This window comes from Magallana gigas, chromosome 5, assembly GCF_963853765.1.
Source record: "Magallana gigas chromosome 5, xbMagGiga1.1, whole genome shotgun sequence".
NCBI classification, from domain to species: Eukaryota; Metazoa; Mollusca; class Bivalvia; order Ostreida; family Ostreidae; genus Magallana; species Magallana gigas.
This window is the reverse complement of record NC_088857.1, coordinates 21,116,348-21,143,177: the sequence shown is the minus strand read 5'-3', so window position 1 is coordinate 21,143,177 and position 26,830 is coordinate 21,116,348. Positions and strand designations below refer to the sequence as shown.

General features: G+C 33.6%; 3 protein-coding genes across 10 annotated transcripts in view; 1 reads left to right on the top strand and 2 right to left on the bottom strand.

The window, feature by feature from the left end:
* Positions 1-8,065: 8,065 nt before the first annotated feature.
* Positions 8,066-18,959, bottom strand: LOC105332628 (muscle LIM protein Mlp84B). Of its 5 annotated transcripts, none has more exons than XM_034477073.2 (10): positions 18,825-18,959; positions 16,273-16,413; positions 15,064-15,229; positions 13,883-14,046; positions 12,907-13,072; positions 11,872-12,041; positions 11,262-11,427; positions 10,652-10,796; positions 10,434-10,527; positions 8,066-9,931 (listed from the first exon to the last, which is right to left on the bottom strand). In XM_034477073.2, the coding sequence occupies exons 2-10, from the start codon at positions 16,367-16,369 to the stop codon at positions 9,864-9,866; spliced, it is 1,236 nt and encodes a 411-aa protein (XP_034332964.1). In that variant the 5' UTR covers positions 16,370-16,413; positions 18,825-18,959; the 3' UTR covers positions 8,066-9,863. The 5 variants fall into 5 exon arrangements, with proteins under 5 accessions (XP_034332964.1, XP_019924620.1, XP_034332943.1 ...); XM_020069061.3 differs by having other exon boundaries at positions 16,273-16,394; XM_034477052.2 differs by lacking the exon at positions 18,825-18,959 and adding an exon at positions 18,566-18,633 and having other exon boundaries at positions 16,273-16,394.
* A 1,387-nt stretch (positions 18,960-20,346) lies between these two features.
* Positions 20,347-26,290, top strand: LOC105332613 (caspase-8). 4 transcript variants are annotated; one of them, XM_034477091.2, is made up of 8 exons: positions 20,347-20,426; positions 21,137-21,220; positions 21,720-21,863; positions 22,212-22,514; positions 22,606-22,731; positions 22,991-23,296; positions 23,537-23,708; positions 24,281-26,290. In XM_034477091.2, exons 1-8 carry the CDS (start codon positions 20,423-20,425, stop codon positions 24,396-24,398), a joined length of 1,257 nt encoding a protein of 418 aa, XP_034332982.2. In that variant the 5' UTR covers positions 20,347-20,422; the 3' UTR covers positions 24,399-26,290. The 4 variants fall into 4 exon arrangements, with proteins under 4 accessions (XP_034332982.2, XP_034332979.2, XP_011433563.3 ...); XM_034477088.2 differs by having other exon boundaries at positions 20,353-20,426; positions 22,209-22,514; XM_011435261.3 differs by having other exon boundaries at positions 20,377-20,509; positions 22,209-22,514.
* The window catches only part of LOC136275777 (guanine nucleotide-binding protein G(I)/G(S)/G(O) subunit gamma-7-like), a 4,721-nt gene continuing 3,704 nt past the window's right edge, over positions 25,814-26,830 (bottom strand). Inside the window, exon 3 of the mRNA XM_066085746.1 lies at positions 25,814-26,642. The gene's annotated coding sequence lies outside the window, so the exon portion shown is untranslated. The remainder of the gene's footprint in view (positions 26,643-26,830) is intronic.

Here is a 26,830-nt window from a genome sequence, read left to right as displayed (position 1 = left end):
AATTTACGTTTGTCGATTTCGGAGGCTATTGGTAAAAGTCCAAAAATTGACTCGCACATATCTGATCTTGTATGTTTTGGAAGATTCATGGCGTGTTTACATATGAAGTGCTGAAATACATCCAAAGCGCGGTTGTCCTTCTGTTTAAGGTCACACCATAGCTCACTACCGTACAGAACACTTGGAAGAACAATCCGTTTGTAAAGCTTGGAAGGAGTTGCGGGATTGAGGTGTTCACTTATTTTGAGGGCAAAATACGTTTGTTGACCTTTTCTGCATGCTTTTGCTGTTCTTTCTTATTTGTTCGGACGAATAAGTTATTTGTTCGGACGAATAAGTTATTTGTTCGGACGAATAAGGATTTGTTCGGACGAATAAGTTATTTGTTCGGACGAATAAGCTATTTATTCGGACATATAAATTATTTGTTCGGACGAATTAGGATTTGTAAATTTCAATCATATGTAACTTTCTTTGGTTGATAATAGTATTTAAGAAGATATTGAATTGGTTTAAATTGTTTTTTACATGTCATTTTGTCTAAAAAATGGTAATTCTCTACATTACATTTTTTGTAAACAACTATATATAAGACTCGAGCTTTGTTTATATAACTATCAATTCCTACCTCTGTACGTGTAAATTGACTTTAACAATTAATATTTTGGTCAATCATTTAAAATGCACCAGTAAACCATTTTATACATAAAAAATAAAAATAAGATTTTTTTTTATCTCAAATCGTGTCCAAGTCCCTTTAAATATGTGATATAACATTAAAATGATCTCTTTAACATACAGATCTATCTCGTGCTTAAGAAATGGGTGTAAACAAACAGAGAAAATTGTACATACCGACATTGCTGCGAGCAGGGTGAGGAAAAGCAAATTCATCTTTATCTCCAACAAAGCCTTGAATTCTCACCCCCCAAAGAATGAATTCATTGCAATCTCAATTTCAAGGCCTTTTATACTCAATCATTCTGAATTCCGCATCCGTGGGAAGAAATAAGATTGGATATGTGTTAACTTTTACTTTGTGTATATCTACTAATATTTTTGTTTATCTTTTTTTTAATCTCTCTTACATAATAAAGATGATTTTCTTTGAACCTTTCAGGATTTGTGGGTAAATTCTTTGAAATTCTCAAATGGACCTTTTCAGCCAGAATATTGCTAAATTATCAATAAATCGTTTCATGAGATGCACAAACGTCTAAGGTAGGAGACGATATCAAACTGCACCCAAAGTTGACCAAGAAAAAAGTTATCAAAATACTAAGAACAAGCCCCGTAATCTATAGTGTGGGAGGAATAAGTATATGCTTTCTTAAAACAAACGCCTTAATTTTCTCGTTTTCTGGGTACCAAACGATGGATGTACATGTATGAATGTATCTTTTTATTCTTTCAAATGCCAGAATACGAGTGACCGAATTTTAATTGATAACGGTTTACAATATGTTCTGTATACATGTGCATCACCATTGCCAGTAAGTGCGTGTTTAGTTCAAAAAAGTAAATACATGTAGTATTAAAAACAGAAAAACGACGAACTTGAACTATGCGTCTAGATTCCTTTTCCATGAACTTTTTTAATAAAGTTATGAGGATATTGACTTTTATCCACCAATTTAAAGTGCAGTTTTTTTCTTGCAGATATTATCGATGGAAAAAAATGTCTGTGAAATTCGTTCAAAGCGGATTTAAGATGTGACATGAATACATAAAGTTCGGCCGAGTGGGGTGCAGTTTCACCACTGATTACACGGGTATCAATGTGCAAATCTTGCATAATTCTCTTCAAGCTATATTGTATGCTCTTTTGGTTTTTTAATCCAATACATTGTGAATCCTCCTTTTAACAAACTTGATAAAAATTCATTCCTGCAAAATACTTCAATTGAATTGAAAGGGTTTCTGTTGTCCATAATCACAATCCGAGCCTTACAGATATCATTATCAGGCCTAGGTTTTACGTTCAGTAATCAAAATCAAAATGGAATTTTCATTTTCCAATTATTAATTTAGAATTAAAATTAAGAATTTGAAATTTAAGATGCAGCCATCTCAAACATAACGAAATGAAAATGTGCACAATGGCGTGGCCATTTTAATAGTTTTTCATTATAGGAAACCGTCTTCATATTCGGTTTGATACAGCTAGGTCGATGGCCGCTAATACAATGTTAAAAAGAACCTGGGGGAATAAGCCGAGGCATATGCCCACAAGTGGCCACAACCCTATTACTAGAATGTTTCAAATGACAATCACGCGTTTAGAATAATATGTGTATTAACTTCAAATATTTTTATTCCTGTGCTTACATTTCTCCGGAGAATTTATTATGTGCGTGTAAATAGAATAATTCCAGTCGTTCGTCTTAAAGTCTATAATTTGTACCCCCTCAACAAAGTAACATGTTTATTTTAAAAAAATAATATACTAAAGATTATTGTACCTTATTAAGCAGTTAACTAAACAAGAGGCCCAGGGGCCACATCGCTCACCTGAGCAACAATTGCCTTAATTCTGATCAAATTACATGTAGCATTACAGTATCAAAATATCTTGACAACTAAGTACAGTAGATCTTGCTAAAAAAATTGAAAATCTGCCTCTTTTTTTGTGTAAATACAAAGCCCCTTTTGTTGTTGTACCTGTAAGAAGATTTTTCTATATTCCTATATACCCCCCCCCCCATTTCGTGGCCCGACTTTTCTCTAGGGAATCATGGTTTCATCAAACTTAAATCTGCATAACCTGTGCTTTCACACTAAGGACTGATTTTGGACCGAAAACTTTCTCAGAATATTTTCTCTATATATTCCTATGTAAAAATTCAAACCGCCATCACGGCCCCGCCCTAGCACTAGGGACTGTGATTTTGCAAACTTGAATTTACACTACCCGAGGATGCCTCTACACAAGTTTAAGCTTTTCTGGCCAAATAGTCTTTAAAAAGAAGATTTTTAAAGATTTTCTCTATATATAAAAATTTATCCCCCATTGTGGCCCTGCCCTACCCCCAGGGACCATGATTTGAACAAACTTGAATCTACATTATCTGAGGATGGTTAAACGCCAATTTGAGCTTTCTTGGCCAAATAGTTTTTAAAAGAATTTTTTTAAAAGATTTTCTCTATATATTCCTGTATAAAAATTTATCCCCTAATTGTGGCACCACCCTACCCCCGGGGACCATGATTTGAACAAACTTGAATCTACACTATCTGAGGATACTCCCATTTTAATTTTTAAAGATTTTCTCTATATATTCCTATGTAAAACTTGATCCCCCTCTTGTGGCCCCACCCTACCCCTGGGGACCATGATTTGAACAAGCTTGAATCTACACTACCTGAGGATGCCTCCACACAAATTTAAGCTTTTCAGGCCGAATAGTTTTTGAGAAGATTTTTGAAAATTACCAACAAATTTTCAATAATTCTCAATTACCTCCCCTTTAAAGAGGGCGTGGCGCTTCATTTGAACAAACTTGAATCCCCTTCACCTAGTGGTGCTTTGTGCCAAATTTGGTTGAAATCTGCCCAGTGGTTCTTGAGAAGAAGATGAAAATGTGAAAAGTTTACAACGACGACGACGACAGACAACGGACAAATTGTGATCAGAAAAGCTCACTTGGGCATTTGGCTCAGGTGAGCTAAAAACTATAAAATGATTAAGTGCATGTGTTTAATTCATAATAACGCAATTTTTGCTTTCTTTACGTCAAATGAGTTTTTCGAATTCAAACAAAGACATAAAAAAATTTACAACACAAACACCTGCTTCTGCATACTTATGTTCCTGGACCTCCTCGCTAACCGCTACACCAAGGACTAACTTATTTTACTCTATTGAAATAACATACTCAGTGTAGTATTGCGCAAGCATAATTCGGTCTTTGCCATTTGATGATCATCTTGAAAATTGAGGGAAGAAAACTTGCATTTTTACATAGAGTGGGTCTTGGTACCATTTTTTTGAAAATTGAAAAAGATAGACATTTACATGTTTTATCAGTATACGTTCTTTAAAAAATGGTATGATGAACCACTCTATAAAAAACTATAGTCTGAATATCCGATTTCATTAGCATTTTGTTGCTCAATTAGCAGATACATATTTTAATGTCTTAATATCAATTAGATTTAAGGTGGCTCTATACACCCACAGTTTATTCCAATTTTCAATAGAAGACCACAAAACATATACTTATCAAATATTAAAATGACGATAGGGATACTATAGGTATTTTTAAAGAATTTTTTAATGTTTTTTCGTGTTTTTGTAAAATATTTTTTAAAAAGCCAGCTATCAACAAATTGAGAGAAATTATTTTGTCATATGATGGATATTTCCTTCGGACACATAAAAAAAATATAACACTTCTTAACATTCAAAAATGTTATTATTGCAATTTTTTTTAGTATTTCCCCAAAACATATTTTTTCATATTTTCTTACTCTGTTGACAAATCATCTGAAAAAGTTGCTTGATGTTATAAGAAAATGTATTTTAATAAATGTGAAATAAAAAATTGAATGAAAACAATTGCAAATAAACACAAAAAATATTTTAAATTGTATTTGGTATGAAAGTTCCTCATGTAAGGGTTATCGTTCCTAAGTCCCAAGGCCCAAACACCTTGGGGACTTTTCATTTCTGAGTTGAAGAAAATTTCCTAAATATAATGTTGGAATGATAAATACATGCATATTTCATTATAGACTTTGCCCTGTATAAGTGAATATATTCGCTTTAGTGCAAATCTAAGTCAAATAAATAAAGGGGAAAATTGACTAGGCTAATAGGATTTATGTATCCCAACCTGAGAGAAATTCAAATCAACCCTCTCATCCCCGTTAGGTGTCGATATTAATGTGCATTAAAGTATATTATAATTGAAATATTTTCACCTGTTTAGAATTTTCTTTCACGGTATTCAACCAAAAAAATACGTTTTAGAAATTTTTGGAAAGTTAAAAAATTCATTGTTCTCAACGGGAATCGAACTCATGACCTACTGGTTTGTAGTGAACCCACTAACCCACTGCGCTACGGTGTAACATATCGATGATGCTAAAGAAACTCTTTAAAAATTTATACTTGATTTTATTGTTTATTTCGATAAATAATACCACACAACGTGAAGGTGTCACATACCACATTACTTGTAAGTAATGAATTTTCCAAGTATCAAATTAAATCTATCCATTTAACAATTTTTTCAAAATAGCGGTTCCCATACAATTCACCTCAGTTTAAATCAGCCAGTACCGGAAATGCATGTTTCCAGATTTACTTTTTTGCGTACTGCGTCATCAAAAAGTGGTGTATAGAGCCACCTTAAAGTCAATTTTTGAAGGTTTTGGCAATACTGAATGCAAATGATTACATATGCTTAATAAATGTAACAAAAGTAGTACATGTATTTGTAAGAAAAAAAAATTGTAGGTTTTTCAGATGAACTTAGGTGGGTTTATGCCTCGGCTTATTCCCCCACGTTCTTTGTAAGGAAATAACGTAAGAGGTACGAGTACTTTCCCATGAACGAGCACCTGACCTCAATATCCCATGGCAAAAACTCTTCACTTTGTGTACGATATCATGTAAAGTCGCACGGTGTTAAAATGTATTGAGATGGTTTTTCCTCAATACTAAATCTTAAATTGTTTAAAATTATTTCTTAATTATAAATTATTGATTGTAATCATTTATTATCATAGCTAAACCCTACTAAAGTATTAATCCTAGCCTATTTTTCGGATTTTCAAAATAAAATTTTAAAAAAGATTTTGTCTTAACCTGAATACCCCGATATGGCATTTAGACTAGCAAACATCATACTACTTAATTTATTGAATTTGACCCATTTTACAAACCAAGGGGGGGGACTTGTTTTTAAAAATAATAATGAAAAATAAGTAATACCCACTAGTTTTTCTTACTTTTTACGATCAAATCATTAGTTTGTTAAAAGAAAGATGTGGATATATAAAAAAAAAATGCTTTCTTTGATGATTCTAACGCTGGTTATGAATTTTTTCTGCAATGTCGCCACCTTCATATCCCGCATGAGTCACCAAGAAAGCATTTTATTGTTTATAGTCTGTCCCAAGATATCCTGAATTTAGATTTAATTTAATATTAAATCATAATTTTTACGAAGGCTGTTCAGAAATTATTGAGACATTTACTTTTACTCCATTGAGAAAAAGATAAACCATCGAATTTCACCATTAAGTAAACTAGAATACCATTTATTTACGTGAAAATTTTCCAGTCATTGACATCATTAGATCAATCCTGGTGCTTGGTAGGCTGACAAATTTGAGCAGGACTAACGCCCAGTGATCCGGAGTAACCGCAAGCTCATCGCAACAAACAACCCTCGTCGCGCACGATACTGTACGATACGTAACATTACGCTTATGACGTCAAAAGACGCCCATACATAACGTCAAATTAGCGTAATCAATTGTCATGAGGTTTTATAATAATTTTCTCAAAATATTTGTTTTTGAATTGAATAATAAAGGTTTGCAACACATAAGTAAAAAGTCAAGAGGCCAATGGGTCTTTACGGTCACCCGAGTACCATAGCCCATACACAAAATTGTCGATGACTCTCATATATGCATTCAATCAAGTTTCATTCTGGAGTAAAAATCTTATAATATTGTAATGATGATCATGCACCTCCCTGCTCAAAATCTTTAAAACATGGACGAAGAAACCTAAAAACTAGCGAAAAACTTAAAAGATCATAATAGAGTGCAAGGCCTGATATTGAAAAGGTGCAAGACTCTGATCGAAATAATTTCCTGTATTTGTTAACTATCAAGATAGGTTTAATGTGTATATGTTTTCATAAATAGACTAAAACAAGGTGGCTAGTAAACATGTTTTATTTAAAACAACCTCCCATCTCCCATCCCAAGGGGCAAATTGAAATTCTCCCTGTATGCATTTCAACGGAAAAAAACAGCTATAAAGTGTTACTCACTTTTTCTGTTCCACCTTTTTTTCACCCTTAAAGTATAAGCCTTACATGTACATGTACGTGACATTAAGAATTATTACAGATGGCATCTTAATGTTTTTTTTTCTAAATATGCAGTCAGATTTTATTCTGTGTCAGTATACATTGTTTAAACATTACGGTATATACATTAGTAACACTAAATGAATGACCATTTTGGCCTCATCATGCATTAAAAACCCCTACCATATACACTATATGAGTGTTTGGCCCCGCCCTAGATTCAAATTCCTACATTGGGAGACATGAAATTTTAAATTTTGATAGATTGCTGTATTTTCTTTCTTTATATGTGATCAGTTATTATTCAGTATTAGTAGAAGTAAAAAAGACGATTTTCTAAACATTAAATTAACACTACATGGTTATTTTGCCCCCCCCCCCCTCCCTAGAGTCAGAACCCCTACTTCAGGTGACATGAAATTTATAATTTTGGTAGATGGCTTCCTGATCTACAAATCTTATGGCCTGAGCCCCTGACCACGGGTTTCATCATTTAGGTCGAGGAGTTTGTGGACATCATAATCATGCATTCAATTTTCTTTAACACATATGTGGGAGTAAAGAAGATTTTCTAAGATTTAATACATTTTCACTATATGGCTATATTGGCCCCGCCCTAGAGCTTAAATCCCCAACCCAGGAGTCATGAATTTCACAATTTAGATTGAGAACTTCATGGCCATCATTGCCATGCATTTAGTTTTTCTCAAATGTATATGGGAGTAGAGAGGATGAATTTCTAAGAGTAAATACATTTTTACTATATGGCTATATCAGCCCCACCCAAGAGCCTGAACCCCTGACCCAGGGGCCATGAATTTCATGGTTAATGTAGAGGGCTTAATGGACATCTATATTACCATGCAATCAGTTTTTTCCTCACAAGTGTGGGAGTAAAGAAGATTTTTGATAATTTGGCTTTTTTGGCATATTTGGACCTGCCAAACAAAATATGGTACTATCTTGAACCTTGAAAGCACATGGAAATGAAAATAAGACTAACGCTTTGTAAAGAGAATGAAAGCAATGCTATTTATTGAACAAACTGGCAATACATTTCTCTCTTTATAAGTTTTTTTTTGTTCTTGCTTTAAACAAAAATCTATGGTCCACTTTTTATGACTTTTACAAAACTGAACATGCAGTACATAAGATATTCGTTTACAACACCAAAATACACTGAGAAATGACTGTAATTCCAAACATGGTGGAAAATTTGATTTAAAAAAAAAATAAAATATTACATCTTGTCCCTATGGACCACTTTCCCTTCTGATTAAAAAGAAATACAAGAGAGTAAAAAAAAAACCAACATCCTTTTCCTACACCCAGGTATGAGAAAAAAAACCAGGAGATAAGACAATTTAAAAATACATTTTCTGACAGAGTGCATGTAGATATCCAATGGTTACCCTATAGTACATGTAGTAGAATGATTGATGTCCTGGACACGGGGTGGGGGGGGGGGGGGGGGGCATACAAGTACAAGTAGTGAAATCACTTCTGTATTTAGATGGGGCTACATCAAATTGATATAAACAGTCATAACAACACTTAAGAAGCTTGAACAAAGAAACTTTGATGAACAACTTACATTGCATACAAAATAACTACAGATTTTGTCCTGTTTCAGTAGTTTTCCTGAATTAACACATTTATGCTGTCTGTCATAAATAGGTATGTAATATTTTATTTTTTATGTAATGTAATATTTCCTGAAGCTTTATATAAGCTTTAAAAATGATCTTTACATTGCACTAGTTCTCAATCTATACATCTTCTACAACGCACAAAATTGAATGAACACTAATAAATACATTAGAATGAATCACAGGGGAAAAAATGAGATGGATATATTTGAATTTGTATTAAAAAGAGCTGGATGGACAAGGTCATAAAGAAAATCTCAATATACAAATTTTATAGTCAAAACATATGGGTTTTTTCCTTTACTGAAGTATATTTATGGCTTAGAAATCATATTTAATGTTTTAGTGGACATGATGGATATTTAATTGATTAACCAACCTCTTTAATTAAGCCAATACAATTTTGGATGTCAATGATTCTCAACCTCTTCAATTATATTACACATCTGCTTCTAATACACAAGATGACTCTAAAATAAATATCTCCACTCATCCAAGTACCCAATATATTTTCATTAATTGTCATTATGTGAAACTAGGACTACTATCTGCAATAACAGCCTTTTAATCCTTTCATGAGCATCCAAATTTCATTTTACTTCATTTTATTAGAGGAAATATGTAGCTTGTGACTTTAAAACAAAAATTATAAGGATAACATACCATGATAAAACAAGATTTAAAATAAAATTGCATCCTATATATGTGGTCCTCAAGTGTAAAAATAAATGAAAACATTAAAAGAAAACAAGATATTAGAAGAAAACAAATCATCTATCTAAAAATAAGCATTAAAATCTGTTTAAAATAAATAAAACTATTTCATGTACATGTAAGAGAAAAATTGCACAAAAAAAAAAAAATTGTCAATAATATAAAATGTACTCAAGTAAACTCAGACCTATGTTAATCAAATTATATAAAAATTGATGGTAATGCATCTTTAGATTAAATGTCAGCTCATAATCCTCTGGGTTAAAAAAAAAATTGTCTGAGGTCAGATTCTGTGTTGAACAACAGTTGGAAAATTTTGACATCAACACCAGATACACAACATGGCGACACAAACACAGATATCCACGCTCCATGCCTGGAGGTGCACACACCAAATGAATGTAATTTGGTCTATGGACTGCTTTTCTCTCAATGTGGTCTAAACGTCTCAACCAGTGTGTTGCAAAGCTTGTCCAAATCCAAAACCTTTTGGTCCAAAGTGTTTACCATAACAAGCTGTAAGAAATTGGTAAGGTTATTGCCGCAACAATGAAACAAATTTCAATAAAAAATGGATATTTTGAGATGACCCCCACTAAAAACCACACAGATAGAATTTTAATAGTTTTTTTTTTATATATGTGGTAGACAATGATATTACAAATCACATAATACAATTTGAGAAAAATTGCTTATGTAGTATTTTTTTAATCTACTTCGAGGTGCAGAAAATAACAATTTCTATATATACCGGTACCTGTATTTTGAGATGGTCCTTAAAAAGAACCTGATGGTTGATATTTTTAAGACTTCACAAATATACTAGGGTTGATGAAAATTAATATGGTTAAAAAAGGTAGTTTTTATGCAAAAAAAAACACACCCCAAATCAGCCTCCTTAAGTGGTGTTAACATTATGAGAGTTATTGCCCTTTCTTCAAAGTATGATCTCAATACAAACATTTACAGCAGACATTTGCACTTTCTCCAGTATGTAAATGACCTCAGTTGTACTTACATTTACAGAAGATATCGCCCTCTGCCTGAGTCACTGTAGTGGAGTCCAATTTCTTCCCACATGCAGTGCAGTTAAAACAAGCTTTGTGGTATATCTACAATATGAAGACATTCATTGTAGTGAAGATATGATACAAATTAAACATAAGTTTGCCCTAAAAATGTACGCATACACTGAATTTGATTACACACACAGAGCTGTTCCAAAAGAATACTCACACCACCTCCTCCCATGACCTTCTCTGCAAAGAACACCGCTTTGCCACATCTGCCACACATGTCCGAGGAGCCGTAGTTACCCGGCCTCCTGTTGTCCTGCTCCAGCAATGGTGCCGCCTGAGCCACAGCGTAAGACGAGACATTCCTACAGACAGTAATTGAATCATAGGAATACTTTCTATCATTTCACGAGACATTCCTTCAGACAATAATTGAATCGTAGGAATACTTTCTATCATTTCACGAGACATTCCTACAGAAAATAATCAAATCATAGGAATAATTTCTATCTTTTTAATAAAGGCCTTTGACCTTAGCAACATCAATTTGCATAAAAATATGATGGTACATGCTAAAGTAATGCAAAATTTACTTAAATGTTACTTTTCTAAAGAAAACATTTTTTTAAATTTGTAGGTAAATTCTTAAACAGTATAAATATAACCTTAATTTTTCTTTGAAAAAAATCCAACTAATTAATTTACTGCACAACATAATCTGAAAATTCCTTATACCATTGAATAGTGTACACAATTTTAATCTAAAACTTGGCAAGATGCCATATATCTGAGTATTTTTCATTTGATTCACTTTAGACCCATGCACTTACTGTTTGGTCACTTCGTTAGGGTTCCCTGTGTCCATGGAGAGTCCGGAGGCTCCAGATGCAAAGCCGTATCCTTTTGGTCCAAACAGTTTACCATGGCAGTTCTTGCAGTAGACATTGTCATGGTGGTCGGTGCAGTTGGTGCTGTCAAGTCCTTTGTTACAGCTTGCTGTAAAATTCAAAATTCTTACTGTAAACAACACATTACAGCTTGCCATAAAATCAAAATTCTTACTGTAAACAACCAATTTTAACACAATTCGCTGTTAAATTAAATTCTTACTGTATAAAACAACACCATTTTTTAAGGTAAACCATGCATGCCATTTATAAAAACCCATTTTGCTTTCAACTCCTCATCATTAAGGAGGCTGGATAGTCAACAAATTCACCATCAGATCAAGAAAATTTTTAATGATGATTTGTGTAGCTTTAGTCTATCATTTAGTAAAGAAAAAAATCCATATACTGTATCTTTGGAATTAGGATTTTTCCAAACATTTTTATGTATGATTCTTCTTCCAAAGAAGATCAATACAGTCTAAAAATGGCCACAACCATTGAGCCCTCTTAAGGCATCTTTACCACGCATAAATACACAAGTTTTTCTTACCACATCTGAGACAAAGTTTATGGTACTTCTTTCCCAGAGCCCTGACTTCTTCCGCAAAGTACACCTGTTTTCCACACCTGGGGCACTGGTCCCCACCCCCAAACCGTCCTGATCCACCCCTGCCATTCATCAGTGGAGCAGCCTGGGCCTGGGCCAGGTGAGAAACATTTCTAAAAGTCAAAAATCTTAGTTTAAAAAAAAAAAAAAAAATTTAAAAGAAAAAAATATATATCCATTAAAATTTAACATTTTTAAAAATTTTTATTGCCTTACTTTTTGAAATAAAAACCTTTAAAATTTCGTAGAAGATCAAACTTTTTAATAGCAATTAAATGTCATATAATACTGATAATTGTGTATGAACTGAATATCTATACTACATTGCTTGCAAGTGTCATTAATAATTTTGTACACATGTATTAAATATGCATTTGCATGTTTTTAAGAATACTGTTTAGATGAAAGTGACCATATACATTCATTTTTCAATCTCCAGGATATTGATATTCCTCAACATGCTTTAATCACCCTTCTTATTATTTATGGGTTATTCATTGAACAATATTCCATGAGTATGAATTTTTCAATTGATTTCTCATTTGTGAAATATTCATCAACTGTCTTGGCTACTAATATGATAAAATGTTTATGAAAACAAAATAAAATAAACAAAACACATTGCCTAACATTTATACTCATGAATATAATGATTTATAAGCAAATATTCCAAGTACATAAACTACCAATAATTATTGGCAAATGTTTTAATGAGATCTTCACCTGATGCGTCTACTAAATATTGCTATATTTTTCAATTTTTTCCACCTAAATGAACAAAATATGAAATTTTCAAATAAAAAATAAACTTAAAAAAATTGCTTTTGAAAAATAAAAGATCTCAATGAAACTAACACTATTGACCATATTTTCAATTTCAAAAAAAAACTTCTAATTCCATAGAACAAAATCATTTGAACATGCGGCATTGAAAAGGAACCATTGTCTGAATAAAGAGCACTGCTAAATAAAACTTACTCAGTGGTAACCTCATGCCGGCGGCCTGTGTCCATAGAGAGACCAGAAGCACCCCCAGCGAACCCGTAACCCTTGGGTCCAAAGTTCTTGGTGTAGCAGGCCTTGCAGAAAATCTCATTGTTGTGGTCGTTGCAAGTGGTGCTATCGAGCAGCTTGTTACAGTTGGCTGTCAAAAGAAACCAATTTTAATTATCATTAAGGTCAAGATGTAGTGAATGAAAGATGCCTACAGGTTTATGACATTCAGAATATAAATTCTGTCAATGATTCTTCATAACAATAGCTTAATTTGTTTGAAAGGGTGTAACAGCTATGGCTTTTTTTTTTAAACACAATGAAAAATCATGTTTTTATTAAACTGACAATATATTTGTACAAGTACATGTAATATAAAGCCAGTAAGGCTACATGTACAGTTAACTCTCTGTAGTTAAAAGAGAAAAGTCAGTAAACAAGAGAATGAGATGAGGAAACAGGTGAAAGCTATTTGTCATAGAGGAAATCCTGTAGTGTAGGCATTTTTAATTTGTTTCCTTCCATCGTGTCATTGATAATGCTTGACAGTCAATACGAAAACTTCATGTTGTTTGCTTTTTTTTTATTTGTACATGATGAATTTCACTTCAAAGCAGTTCATGTGTATGAAGCGGACATACTCTATAGTCTCTTTTTTCCTTATATTAAAATTTACATATTAAGCTGTCCCTCTAGTCTTTGAAATTATAGTTAAGAGGGCTTGGATAGTCATGGCCATTTTTAGACTACATTTACCTCCTTTAGAAGAAAAGCTGTATATAAAGAGGTGGGTGTGAAAATATTCAGACCTATAAGTTTAACATGTTTTGACTTTTTTTTTCAAGAGATAATAGTAATGGCTAAAAAATTATATATAAAAACTTGTAGGTAAATCTCCACAACAAAAAAATCATATATAAAAATTTTAAGGTAAATCTCCACAACAAAAAATGAATCGTACCACAAGCTAAGCAGAGTTTGTGAAACTTCTTTCCGAGGGCTCTCACTTCTTCCGCAAAGTAGACCGCTTTTCCACACCTGGGGCAACCGTCAGTTCCGCCCCACTTTGGTTTGCCCTGGTTTATCAGGGGGGCACCTTGAGCCTCTGAGTAATGCGAAACATTACTACAAAAAATCAAAAAGAATTCTGTTCTTGTTAATAATGTAAGATTACCTGCAATCTTGGACACAATCAAGTTATTTTGGAGCGTGGGGAGAAATAAAAAAGCACTGTGTTTGGTAAACAACATGGTTGTAAAATGGAAGATTCTTATCTTTGAGTGTGCAGGGAGGCAGGCTTTTAGTGTAAGCTAGCAGTGAAGGCACAAAGTGAGGTTTCATGAAATGTTTGTCTGTCAACAGCTGTCTATTTGCCACTGAGTTATTTTTGGAAAATTTCAGACACATTACAGATAAGCTTCATTTCTGTATAATTAGATCTAGAGCTATTGCATGCTGAAATAACATGCACACAGGGGTTCAGTGGAATTTATGGAAACACGCAATTCGAATTTCAAACATATGATAAACTATATTTTATGTTTGTTTTGTACAAATAACAGTACCTTTTACAATGTTCTAACAACATGTAAATGACTAAGTCTAATTAACTAAATGACTAAGACAATCATGTGCAATTTCTTTTTGTCTTTCTTTTTTTTTTTTTAAAAGGGAGGAGGATGTAGTTCATCTCATGATGTACATTAGAATATCTTCTGACAGTAACATTCTAGAAAAAAGGACCAACATTTCAGGAATTTCTTTGAAGTCCAATTAACGTACATGGACCTTCCTAATCAGCTGACAAACATCTGATCTGTCAGTCAGTCTTCAGACTGACATTTCCTACTCTGGCTCGAAGCCATCTGATCCAGTTTTAAACAGAATCCATCTCAAAAAACATTAGTTTGAAAAACCCTTCAAAAAAAATTAAATAGTAGAATACTAATGCAACAAAGATGTAGGGGAGGCACTATTTTTTTTTTATCTTTTGATTACGATCAACCATTATGAAAACGTTATAAAGCATAAAAAAAGATACATGCATTTAAAAAAAATTGCTGTGTAGGATGATGGATATACATCACTGTAGATAAAAATCTCTCACAGGTGTATCTTATGTATCAAGGAATGATTCATCACCTGCGGGTTTGCTGATGGGGGTTGCCTGTGTCCATAGATAAACCGGAGGATCCTCCGGCAAATCCATAGCCCTTGGGTCCGAAGAGCTTCCCGTAGCAAGACTTGCAGAATGCGTCTCCGTCATGTTCTGTGCATGTAGTGCTATCCAACAGCTTGTTACAGTTCCCTGATAAAACAAAAAAAGGATTAGAGGTATTGAAAGCAAGTAAACCAATTCCAGATCATGATAAACTCGTGTCAAGGAGATGAAAGAAAATCAGTCAAGAGGGAGGCCTTTTTTAACAGTTTTGATATTTATTTAATTAATCTGCGGAAACAAGGCCACAAGAAGACACTGAATGGAGTGATAATGAGTGTTAACTACGTAATAAAATTACTCAGCCATGAACACAAAAATGCCAGAAGCGATGCAAACACTGAAAAAAACAGACCCCCAAATATTCAGTGATATTAATTGTAAACACTTGGGTTTGATAGTACTATCTGACGTGGATTCTGGCAGGAAATTTAATGTGTGCATGATAAATCTTAATTTTCTTGCTGCAAGTGTACAGAAACCACAGGGTTTACACCTGTCAAAAACAAGAGATATACAGAGAGACTAAGCTCCAAGTCCTACTAAATTAATTCAGACACCATCTTATCTACATTTGCATTGCATATTGCCATCAGGCTTTTGTTTGTAAATGTTTATTTCCCCTAATGCCAGACATTTCCTAATGGATTGGGCCTGTGGTTTTCGAGGTTTTAAAACCCCATTTTAAACTTTTCTTACAGACGTTTTCTACAGAAAAAAGTTCTTTTTTTAAGCATCTGTTTCTTCAGCTAACAATATACAACTTCAAATGGATACAACTATTTAGCTTTTCCATATATCAGTGACCTATACCATGATTACATTATTTAGCCATTTTGATATCAACTTTCAGTATGAATATTGATTCTTTCCATTATAACATAGTAGCCTCTCTCTCTCTCTCTCTCTCTCTCTCTCTCTCTCTCTTTACTCCATATAACAGTGTACTATAACATGATTACATTACCTGGGCATTTTGATATCAACTTTCAGTAATAATATTCTCTCTCTCTCTCTCTCTCTCTCTCTCTCTCTCTCTCTCTCCTTAATCACTCTCTCTCTCTCCTTATTCAATCTTAGAGATTGCAAATAACTCTCAGATAAGACTGCCATGTGTCAAATTAAATACTCACCACATTTGAAACACAGTTTGTGCCATTTCTTTCCCAAAGCCTTTATTTCCTCTGCAAAATACACCATATTTGAACATCTTGGACACCGTTCTGCCATTTTCCTGTTATCAAAGGATGGTCGCCTAGGATAATAATACCAATCTGTCAACATATTGAAAAATTTTCTAAGGACTCTTTCCACGAAACACTCTAAAAACTCTTTGGTAAAAGAAGGAAGCGAATGCCCTCAGTTCCTTCTTTGTGCAGCCTTTCCCCGAGTTTGCTCACTCCTATAAACTGTCAAATTTTATCCTTATCAAGACTTCAAAGTAAAAAAAAACCAGCACACAAAGAGGATGTTTCATCCAAGAACCCCAATCTCTTGCATTACTCAAGGTATCTGGTTCTTCGAAGTGGGCATGAGTCAGCCCTTGGTTCCCCAAGCTTTGCAGCTTCCCCAAACTGTTAACTGTTTGTTTTAAAATTGGGCTTTCCAGTAATTGATGTTACGTGAAAATGTTATTTATAAACACTAAATGATCAACATAGCTGGGTGTTTTTTACTTTGAAGATCAAATTGAACTTAATTAACTTTTTTTACACTAAGGTTTTATAGTGGAGCTGTTTCGGGGGATTTAAGATGATTATGTCACCTTATGTCAGGAAAAGACCAGAGTTTATTCAATGGCTTAATTAAAATATCAAATCTGATTATCATTAATCATAAATCAATAAGAAAAACAAATCTTTGCAATCAATTTAAAAATAAAGCTGACAGAATCTTTATTCAGGGTATTAGATTTAGTCTGCCTATAACTAACGATTCGAAGATTGATTATAGCGACCTCTTAATACTGGTTCGGTTTTTGGCATTTCGCTTTTATCTGCATGCTTACAACTGGAGTGAAATGAAAAACTGCAGAGCTTGCACAAATGATCTGCTACTTATCACCACAAGGTGGAGTTCTTCAGATTAGAAGAAGATATTTTCATATATATAGGACCCTGCGATCAAGAGTGCAGTCATCCTTCAGTGGGAAGGAAAATTGATACCAGGGTACATATCAATCACCTGATTTATTTGAATCCAAAAAGAACCTCATACATACAGATATTCTTGGTTTGTTTCCTGAAGAAATCTTGGTTTTTTGTGAATTTACAATGCCTATAGAAGTCCCATTCATTGAATTCATATTTTTCATTTTCAAAATAAGGAAAATATAATTCGATATGTATTCATCCACTAGAAGCAGAGGGAAATCTAACCCTCGTGGTTTTTCCTTAAATGAATAATTTAATTAGCAGCAAATATTATTACACTGCATAATACACTAGCCGTCATAAATTCCAGTTCATATTACATGAACCAATGATCTGAGTTTAATGATTGTGGCATCATTGCCCATAGCTAGCCTTATACAAAAATCATTGATAAGATAAAGAATCTCATCCACAAACCTTAGTACAAAAGCATACATGTACAAACACTTACATGTATATGATAAGACAATATAGATTTAGAAACAATTTGTCAATAACAGTGTATAAGATTTTATCTACATTTGTATGTCTATCATCTAAAAGTCACAGCAAATCTCTCTTCATTTGATTTTCATTACTTGTCTAAGAGAATGGTTATTCCAGACTGTCAGTTTGGTAAAGAAGTCTTTAGCTATCGTCACGATTATTTCACATGTAAATTAGATATAAACTTACATTACCTGCATAAATAAGTTACGGTACATATGGCATGAACGACCATAACAAAATTACAGTAAAGCCTCAATATTACCTGAAGAAATCCCAAGAATGTATGTTTTTTTGGTAGAGACCTCACCACATGCCAAAAAAATAAAACACACAAATTACCTGTAGGTGTATACCGGTATTTACCTGTATAAGTCTCACAGGGAATAAATGTTTCAGCTACTATCTCCCACAGTACAATTATGATAATTTATGGACAACTCCCTAACTCAGCTGGAATCACCTTGAAAAATCTGCCTGCCAGTTATTGTATTGTTTTTTTTTTAGTTTGATGACGCTACTATACAACTCACCTGTATGTCTGCTTTATCTATGTAGAGAATACCACAAAAAATACAATAACACCGTGCCCAATATCCCAGTGTTTACCAGATCAATGTGCATTGATACAAATCGATTACAGGTTTAAAGCTACTAAATAGAAGTTTAAATTTTTATATTGACGGTTATTATTAATAGAAGAAGGGTGTGCATTTAAATCCTTGTTTATTTCATGACGGTATGACGTCTCTTAGTCGCCTTACATGTCCTCTATAGTAGGACATACCTGAGATTCTTTACATTCCGGATAAGGATTTTAATTGCCGTATAAGGCAGCATTATTTATAGCTACCGGTGAACAGCTGTTTAAATTTGGACATGGATGCCTAGTATCGGCGACATTAAACCTCTAATGATTGGGCACTGATTTTCTTAACATGCCACTCATCCAATGTGTACTGTAAAGTGTAAGTAGCGAAAATACACGTGTGGGTGAAAACGAAAGTACGTCCACCCAATTTCGATTGTTTATTACTATTACCTACCTTTATTTGTCTACCTCTTCCGGCGTTCAAACACACTTTAATGTTTACCGCGTTCGACTTCGCTGATAATTTAAAATACTTCCGCCAATTTGTTGTCAACTCTTTGCACACGACACGCTTCAGCTTAGAGTTACCTCGCTTTGACCCCCCCCCCCCTCTTATAAACCCTATTTTATAACCTCTTAATCTGTTAATCACAATCAAAATGCATCAAAGATTTTTATTATGTCTAATTGATGTCAAGGTTTCAACATCAGACTGTCCTTCACATGTAACGTTACATATAAGAATAGAAGATATACTTCAAGCATTTCAAGCATACAAAAAACTGAAGATTTTATTTTCTCGTTTTTCGCAAAGCTAATACATTTACATTACAGCAAAATTGACAAGAGTTTTGGGAAAACTTTTTAACGTGCAATTTGCGCAAAATTGGCCTGTATATAATGTCCCTTTAACAATAAAGATTATTAATTAAAATAAGTCAAATAACTAATTATGCATATTTTCATTATTAAAATTAGGAACTACTAATTAAAGTCAACAAAATTAAAATACTTTAACTGAAGGAGTGGACCAAGTCAATAATCTTTTTCATGGTTTACACAAGATCAATACAATGTACTTGAGATAATAAAATACGATTGCACCATGGTTTGTTTTTAAATGACCAGTTTTTAGCTTTATAAAATGAGAACATTATCATCAGGGACGTTTATACTAACTGTTATATACGTCTCTGTTGTCATCAATACAAACTTTTACAATTGATGTCACAGAAAATAAGACAAATCGGGAAGTGGTGGCACAAGTTTCAATATACAAGCACACGTATTCGTTATTTTTTAATAGGTTTTTATAGCTTTTTCAAAATATATAAAACAGTTGGCTTCTTTTGTCAAGAAGGCATAGCAACCACTAAACACAAAATGAACCAAAACAAAAAACAAAAAACAAGAAAACAAAATCCACAACCTAAAAAAACACACACACAAAAAAAACCCCAAAACAAACGAACAAACAAAAAACCAAGAGGCATATTACCGGGGACTATATTTTCTTTTAAATTCAACCGGTACTTTACCTGTAAGTGAGTATATACATGTATGAAATATTCACAATCGTACGAAGATAAAGCGGGCAGGGGATTCACATGCTTCTTTCCAAAGAAGTTCTAATACATGTGCATGTATAGTAAAGTAAAAAAAACCAAATCAAAAAACCAAAACTTCTCCCAATTGGAAAAAGTCTGGGTGCGGGATTGTGACACATTACTGCATTAGAGAGAGAGAGAGAGAGAGAGAGAGAGAGAGAGAGAGAGAGAGAGAGAGAGAGAGAGAGAGAGAGAGAGAGAGAGAGAGAGAGAGAGAGAGAGAGAGAGAGAGAGAATTAAGCTGTAATAAAGGAAAGAATTAAAATGCGCATGCTTTTAAAATATGTGTCGTAAAAAACATGCATTATGAAACAAAGTACATAGAATTTAACATAATTATTTTCTTAACAAATTTAACTTTAAATGTAAGGACAGCTCTTTCAATAGATCACTGACTAATAGCTGGTTTCACTGTTCCAACTCAGGGAGCAATACATTTTATTCAATGGGTAAGACCTCAAATTTCCAAAACTTGTGTGATTGAATTTCGTCTTTTACACCTATAATATCAAGAATTTCGCTACAAACCAAGGTTAGTATACAAAGCCAGATAAAGTGGAATATTATTGTGTATTGAATTTGATGTCGATTTTCTGGGTAGTGAGTAAGTACATCATAATCATAAGGTATTCTACTTAAGAAGTTACATAAAGTTATTCTGTTAATAATTTCTAGTAACTGGTAAAATCACGCACACTGACACACTCTTTCTTTCTCTCTCTCTCATCCCATCTCTCTCTCTCTCTCTCTCTCTCTCTCTCTCTCTCTCTCTCTCTCTCTCTCTCTTCACAGTAATAAATACGAAATGTAAATCTACGTGAGAATTGCCATTCTGAAATCTTTTTCACATATAATGGCAAATACACACATTACATGAACTTATTGCTTATATATCTGCGACGATGAACTATCCCGAGGATTGGTAAATTATTGAATCAATTAATTAATGAAAAATAGTGTCAGAAAACAGGCAACAGACAACAAGACCTTATATTTGGCAATTAATCTGGCGCTTCGCTGTCATTCTACAATTGTTTACGAGATTAATGTGTGTAGATATTGCACAGTATAAAGAAACCCCAAATAACAATATTCGTTTATATAGGATAACGTGTATCTTTAAAATCGCCTGTTTATAGACGTACTTTAATATACACAGAAATGGCTGAATTCAAGGTGGGGAATAGAAGTAAATCTTTCCCTTTTAAAAGAGAAATGCCGATGTTCATGAGTTCTTCTAGAAGTAAGTAAAGAGGCTTTTTAGTTAACCATTCCTTCCCCCCCCCTCTCTCTCTCTCTCTCTCTCTCTCTCTCTCTCTCTCTCTCGTCATTACACTAATTACAAATACACTAATTACTAGCATACCCTATTGATCAAATCAAACGACAGGTTTACAGTGTTAGGTGATCGAGAACCTCCCCCTACCAAAAAGATAAAGCACACATGTGTCTTCAAAAGGCCAGGTTATTGTTTTTCAATATTTTCACTTATACTTTTCACTTACTCCCACAATCAGACATCTTCAGGGAAACTAAAGGACATAATTTGTTGAACATCCATCAGCTTGGCTACAATAATTTAAGAGATCGATCCAAACGATCAATTGACCTATTTGCTTCAATGATCAATTGACCTTATTGCTATACGTGTAAACAATTAGGTAATGAGTGGGACCGGACCAAGATTTGTTTTGTATTTTAATAATCTTTTATTTTCTTACATTTCTCTTTATGTCAATCAGAACTGGACACTAAGTCATTAGAGAAAGAACTGCTGTCTCGGTTCAAAAGCAGACGACTTCACCCCCATTACCACGTGCAGATGGGTATCAATAAATCGCCGCGGCAACGGCTTGAAAAGTCGTTCTACCCAAGTTCCAGGCAGCGTGAGTACAAATCTATAGATTTAGAACCATTTTAAAAAGACCTTGGACTTTAAGTAGGGTGTAGCTATCTATTCCTTGCGTCAAAACAAGTTTTAAAATGACTCAGTTTCAAGCGAAATATGCATCGATTGCGTAATCTTATCTCAAAAGCTAGACAAATCTTGTTGATTTCAAAGAGCCATGGCTGAGTGGCTAGCAATGAAATAGACAGGCCCACGGCACATTGCTGTTTGACACAACTACCCAAAGTCCAAGCTCCTGTTAAAATGGTTCTATGTAACATAACTGTATCAAAATTATCCTTAAATGTTATTAATGAAAGTCAAAATATTCATTCTGCTCCAGTAGCTGTCCAGTCCATAGATCGAGTTTACCATAATGACGTCACATTGCCAAGCATAACATGTGCAGCAGACGACCGTCTTGGTGCTGACGTCATCGACACTTTCGACGTACCTAGCCATAAGAAACACGACCGGGGCCATAATGATAAACACAGACACTCTCTACCATACTTGAAACCCCAGAGCCAGTTTAATGGGTACTCGAGTCAAGGTGTAAATTTTGAAAAGCAATTTACGTCGCCTCGACTGAGGAATTCTGACGATGCATCTGATTCAAGATTCTACACCATGAACAAAAAACCTAGAGGTTTGGCATTTTGATATAGTAAACTATCAGACATTTTCAATCTGTTGATACACGTTTATCATATTATAGAAAAATAATAATGTCATTTTAGGTATTGCTATAATAATTAACAACTACGAATTTTACAAAGAAATGATAGCGATTACCAATAGTGGACCACAGACTCTGAGAGTGATACAAAAAGGATTGAGGCGAGATGGATCCATAGAGGACACAGGTACAAATAATTTTATGTGTATAATTTTTTATCCTAGCAAGCCATATAGTTAGTTCATTTTTGTGATCTTGTCATCTTCGCACACTGGCAGGAGCTTGATTTTGCTTCAGCAAATTGTTTTATAATTATAAAGAAGGCTAGAAATTAAAATTACAAACATACCGAAGAAAACTGGTAAAAAATAAAGAACAATTAAATATTGATAAAAAAAATGCTTGAAGTATAAAAAAAATCGTTTTTTGTTTTGGTTCCTTTGCAGACAAACTGGGTAGCTTCTTCAGGAACGAATTACATTTCATTGTCAAGGGATACGCAAACGTACCGGCGCGCGACATGGTCAAGATTCTGAGTGACGTCAGCGATGACGACCATGCCCAGTTCGATGCCTTTGTCTGCTGTATCGCCAGTCACGGTCGGAAAGGGACAGTCTTTGGAAGCGACTGTCGCGAAATAAAAGTTCATGAAATCACGGGTTTGTTTACAGGCAGTCGATGCGTCTCTTTGTCGGGTAAACCAAAATGCTTCTTTATTCAGGGCTGCTGTGGAGATCATTTTAATATAAAAGGTACTTATTAGCAAAAAGATTGCTAAAAATGTAATTTAACCAAAGATCACATTTTTCATGACTTTTTGTTAAAAATACTCTTGATACTAAGAAAAATACAAATAGTTGCTGACCAGTACTTTGTACATTCTTTTTGCAATGTTAGCTTTACAAACTTCTCCACTTGGTTAAAGTGATGGACCTGGATTACTTATATGAATGAACTATCATAAATGAAGCATTCACGACAATTTATTCCAGATGTTCTGAACGGCCCGAGGAATATTCCCAGAGAACACAGCTACATCCCGCTGACCTGCGACTTCCTCATAGCTTACTCCATGGTAAGAAATTGTACGGAGTATCCGGCGCGGCAGAGCGAGAGCCTCCTGTACAAAACTCTCTTGAGATACATTAGGAAATATTCACACAGGTACACTCTCAAAAGTATTGAATCTCAAGGAATCATTTCACTATTTGAAAAATATGGCAGAACATTTAGAATGGTATTGTTTTCAGAATGTTGAGTTTGTGGTGATATAGGAACAGTAAAATCAAGCGACAATATTCACCTAAAAGAATTATGATTACAAATTACACCTTAAAACCTATCAGAGCCTTTTAAATCGAACACAAGTCAGTTATATTTTAATTACTCGTTGAAGAAAATTATGAACTTTGGCGGAGGAAGAGGTTTGGGAGGATCAAAGCTTGATCTCAGTTTATTTTTTATATTATATATCAAATAGTTTTTTAAAAAAAGAAGATTTTATTAAATATACATGTACTTCTTTATCATATTTGTTTCGGCATTGTTTCAATAGATAGTTCTTTATATCTGGGTACTAGTTCGCAAAGCAAAGTTTACGAACCGTTGGTTGTTTTTAGTGACTGAGAATTCGGGCCTTATTTTGAACGCCAAGGGATAACGGTTTTTATAATAACATTAATAATATCATTAATAACATATTGCCACTAACCATCATAACAATATGTCTCCATCAGATACGATCTCACCAGCATCATGGTTCGTGTCAAGAAGGCTTTAGCCAAACTACAGGAGTCAACCATCGGGGTGGACAGTGTGTTTCAGTGCAACTTTCGGGCCCAGTTATCATTTTGAGTAGACTACTGCAAGCGCTGGACAAATGTACCGAATTGCTTGTAAGAGAGAGAGAGAGAGAGAGAGAGAGAGAGACTCAATATGTTTTTCTTTCTTTTTTGTGGACATATACATGATTTTTTTAGAATTAAAGCGTTGTGGAAAATGTAAATGTATATTTTCACAACGATCCGAAGTTGATAGGGAATTTATTTCCAGTCCCAAGAATACACATTCTTTGAGTATCACGATGTGATAATTTTGGTCGGGAGGTGATATATCCAATACAGCCCGACTATATTTATCACCACATAATATTTTTAAAACGATTCCTTATTGCTTTTATTGATATAATTTTCAGCAATTGATGTACGATTAAATATTTCAAATACAGTGCTGACATAACGTTATTTTTATTTCGTATAATTATGCAAACCCCGCTTTGCGCCCCACACTACGTAATTTGCATCATTGATGAAATATATTGGACTATACGTTACAGATGGGTAACGTTATCACAAAGACATTGGAAAATGTAAACATTAATATTCAACCATTTTGTTAAAGAATTTCAAAAGCCGGTATCGTCATGATTAATGGATATAATTTCCATTTTAACATTCAAAGTTAAAATGTTTTACACAAGTGTCCAAGAATCATCTAAGGTTCCCTGATGAAAGGTCAATTAACATATGATGCTCACTTTTTGTAATTTCTATTTCATCCTTTCTAAAATCACACAGGATTAACCCAGTCAAGCATCCTTTCTCACCGTAATTTGAACCATTATTTTGTCTTTTTGTACACATTTCATTAGAGCAGGTGAATCATATTTCTTTATTTACTTGCAACATAAACTCTTGGAATGATGCTTTTTTCAAGAATAATATATAAAAGCTTCTTAATATGTTATCTAATCAAACCAAGAGCTTTGATTAATTTTTCTTACATAACAGCCTAGGAGGTCCGTACAATATATATACAGTTGAACTTCGGTATCACGAACACCTATACCTCGAATACAATGGATATGTTGAAGTGATTTTATGTCCCAAACACTTAAACTTTAAGTATTTTACTCTTGGTATCTCGAATTCTCGGATACCTCGAAGTTTTTAACCAGTCCCACCTAAGCTAGTTCGAGGTAACGGAATTTGACTGTATAAACTCGGACCAAATCCCCTATCAATGCATGAGAAGAATTTCCATGTCACTTTTCATACTTCATTAAGTTCATTGATCATTAAAGATGATTCTTTTTTGAAAGTATGAATGTTTAAATCCAAACCAAGGAACATTTCTTAATTTTACAAAACCCAATGATTCATAAAAAGACTGTTTTGTATTCAAAGATATTTACCTTATGACTGCTAACTACATATTCACTTGTAACTCAAAAAAATACAAATAAAAATTTTAAAAAAGTACAAATCCTCTTTGTTAGATAATTGCATGTTTGGTACTTTATTTAATGTATTAAAAATTGCACAACTACATGTATATAAAATGAAAAACATAAAACAGACTTTGCATGTAAAAAATTGTTAATGGATTATTTAAAGCTATATATAATAGAGTTTTATTTAAGAGTTCCTGGTGTTCCAATCAACCAATTTGAGATTCTTCTTTCAATAATACAATATCTTAAATTGCAGTGGATGTCCACAAAATTAACAAGCTTCAAAAAATTGTGCGCTGGTCTGTAAGTCTCTAAGTAATTGTTGTGGTATGAAGTGGTTAAAAAAACATGAAATATTGCACAAAAAACAATAAGCATTGCTATGCCTACAGAGTCTTACTGGCTAATACCAATACAATTTTTTCCTTTTCATTGTTGACTAGATCCAATACTGGTTTTCAAATAAAAAAAAAGAAAGAAAAATTTCTCTAAAATGGTACATCTTGATGCAAAGGAGAAAATAAACAATTACACCTGAATCTCTCATTGTAAGTACAAAGATGCCCCTTGATATTTTTCACCACTTGATTCACAAATATTTTTTGGTTAGGAAAACAGTCTTAAAACTAACATATATTTTTTTCTCAAATAACTCATAAAGGACATCTGCGACAGTAAAAAAGAAAAGCAGAGAACCTAGATGGCATCAGTTAAGTACTAGTACATGTAATTACAACACTGACAAGGAAGTTCTAACAGGAAATCTGCGGAGGAATACAAAGACATTCACAGGAGGTTGCACATTGCCCAAAGTTGCTCAGAATAAAAAGTGAGACGCTTGGTCCCTGTATTTATGCCAACAGCATCTGTAAAAAAAAAAAAAAAAAAAGAAAGATGATTATACAGTTATTTTTTAAAAATTGACAAATTGTTAAACAGGCAAATATATCTAACTCATAAAACATGACTATGAGTAAGTCAAGTACCATACATGAAGTATGGACAAAGAAAAATTGCATTATGATTTTTTTTTACCATAATTTAACCTAGCCTG

Bases quoted from the DNA above. Each gene is read 5' to 3' on its own strand.
- LOC105332628 (XM_034477052.2), bottom strand. From the start codon at position 18,618: ATGCTGCCTTATACGGCAATTAAAATCCTTATCCGGAATGTAAAGAAT. The intron at 11,428-11,871 runs GTAAGAAAAACT...TGAATTTTACAG, and splicing joins TAAACTTTGTCTCAGATGTG to CAAGCTGTAACAAAGGACTT. The intron at 10,797-11,261 runs GTAAGTGCATGG...TACTGTCTGTAG, and splicing joins CCTAACGAAGTGACCAAACA to GAATGTCTCGTCTTACGCTG.
- LOC105332613 (XM_034477088.2), top strand. The intron at 22,515-22,605 runs GTTTGGCATTTT...ATGTCATTTTAG, and splicing joins CATGAACAAAAAACCTAGAG to GTATTGCTATAATAATTAAC. The intron at 23,709-24,280 runs GTACACTCTCAA...TGTCTCCATCAG, and splicing joins ATTAGGAAATATTCACACAG to ATACGATCTCACCAGCATCA.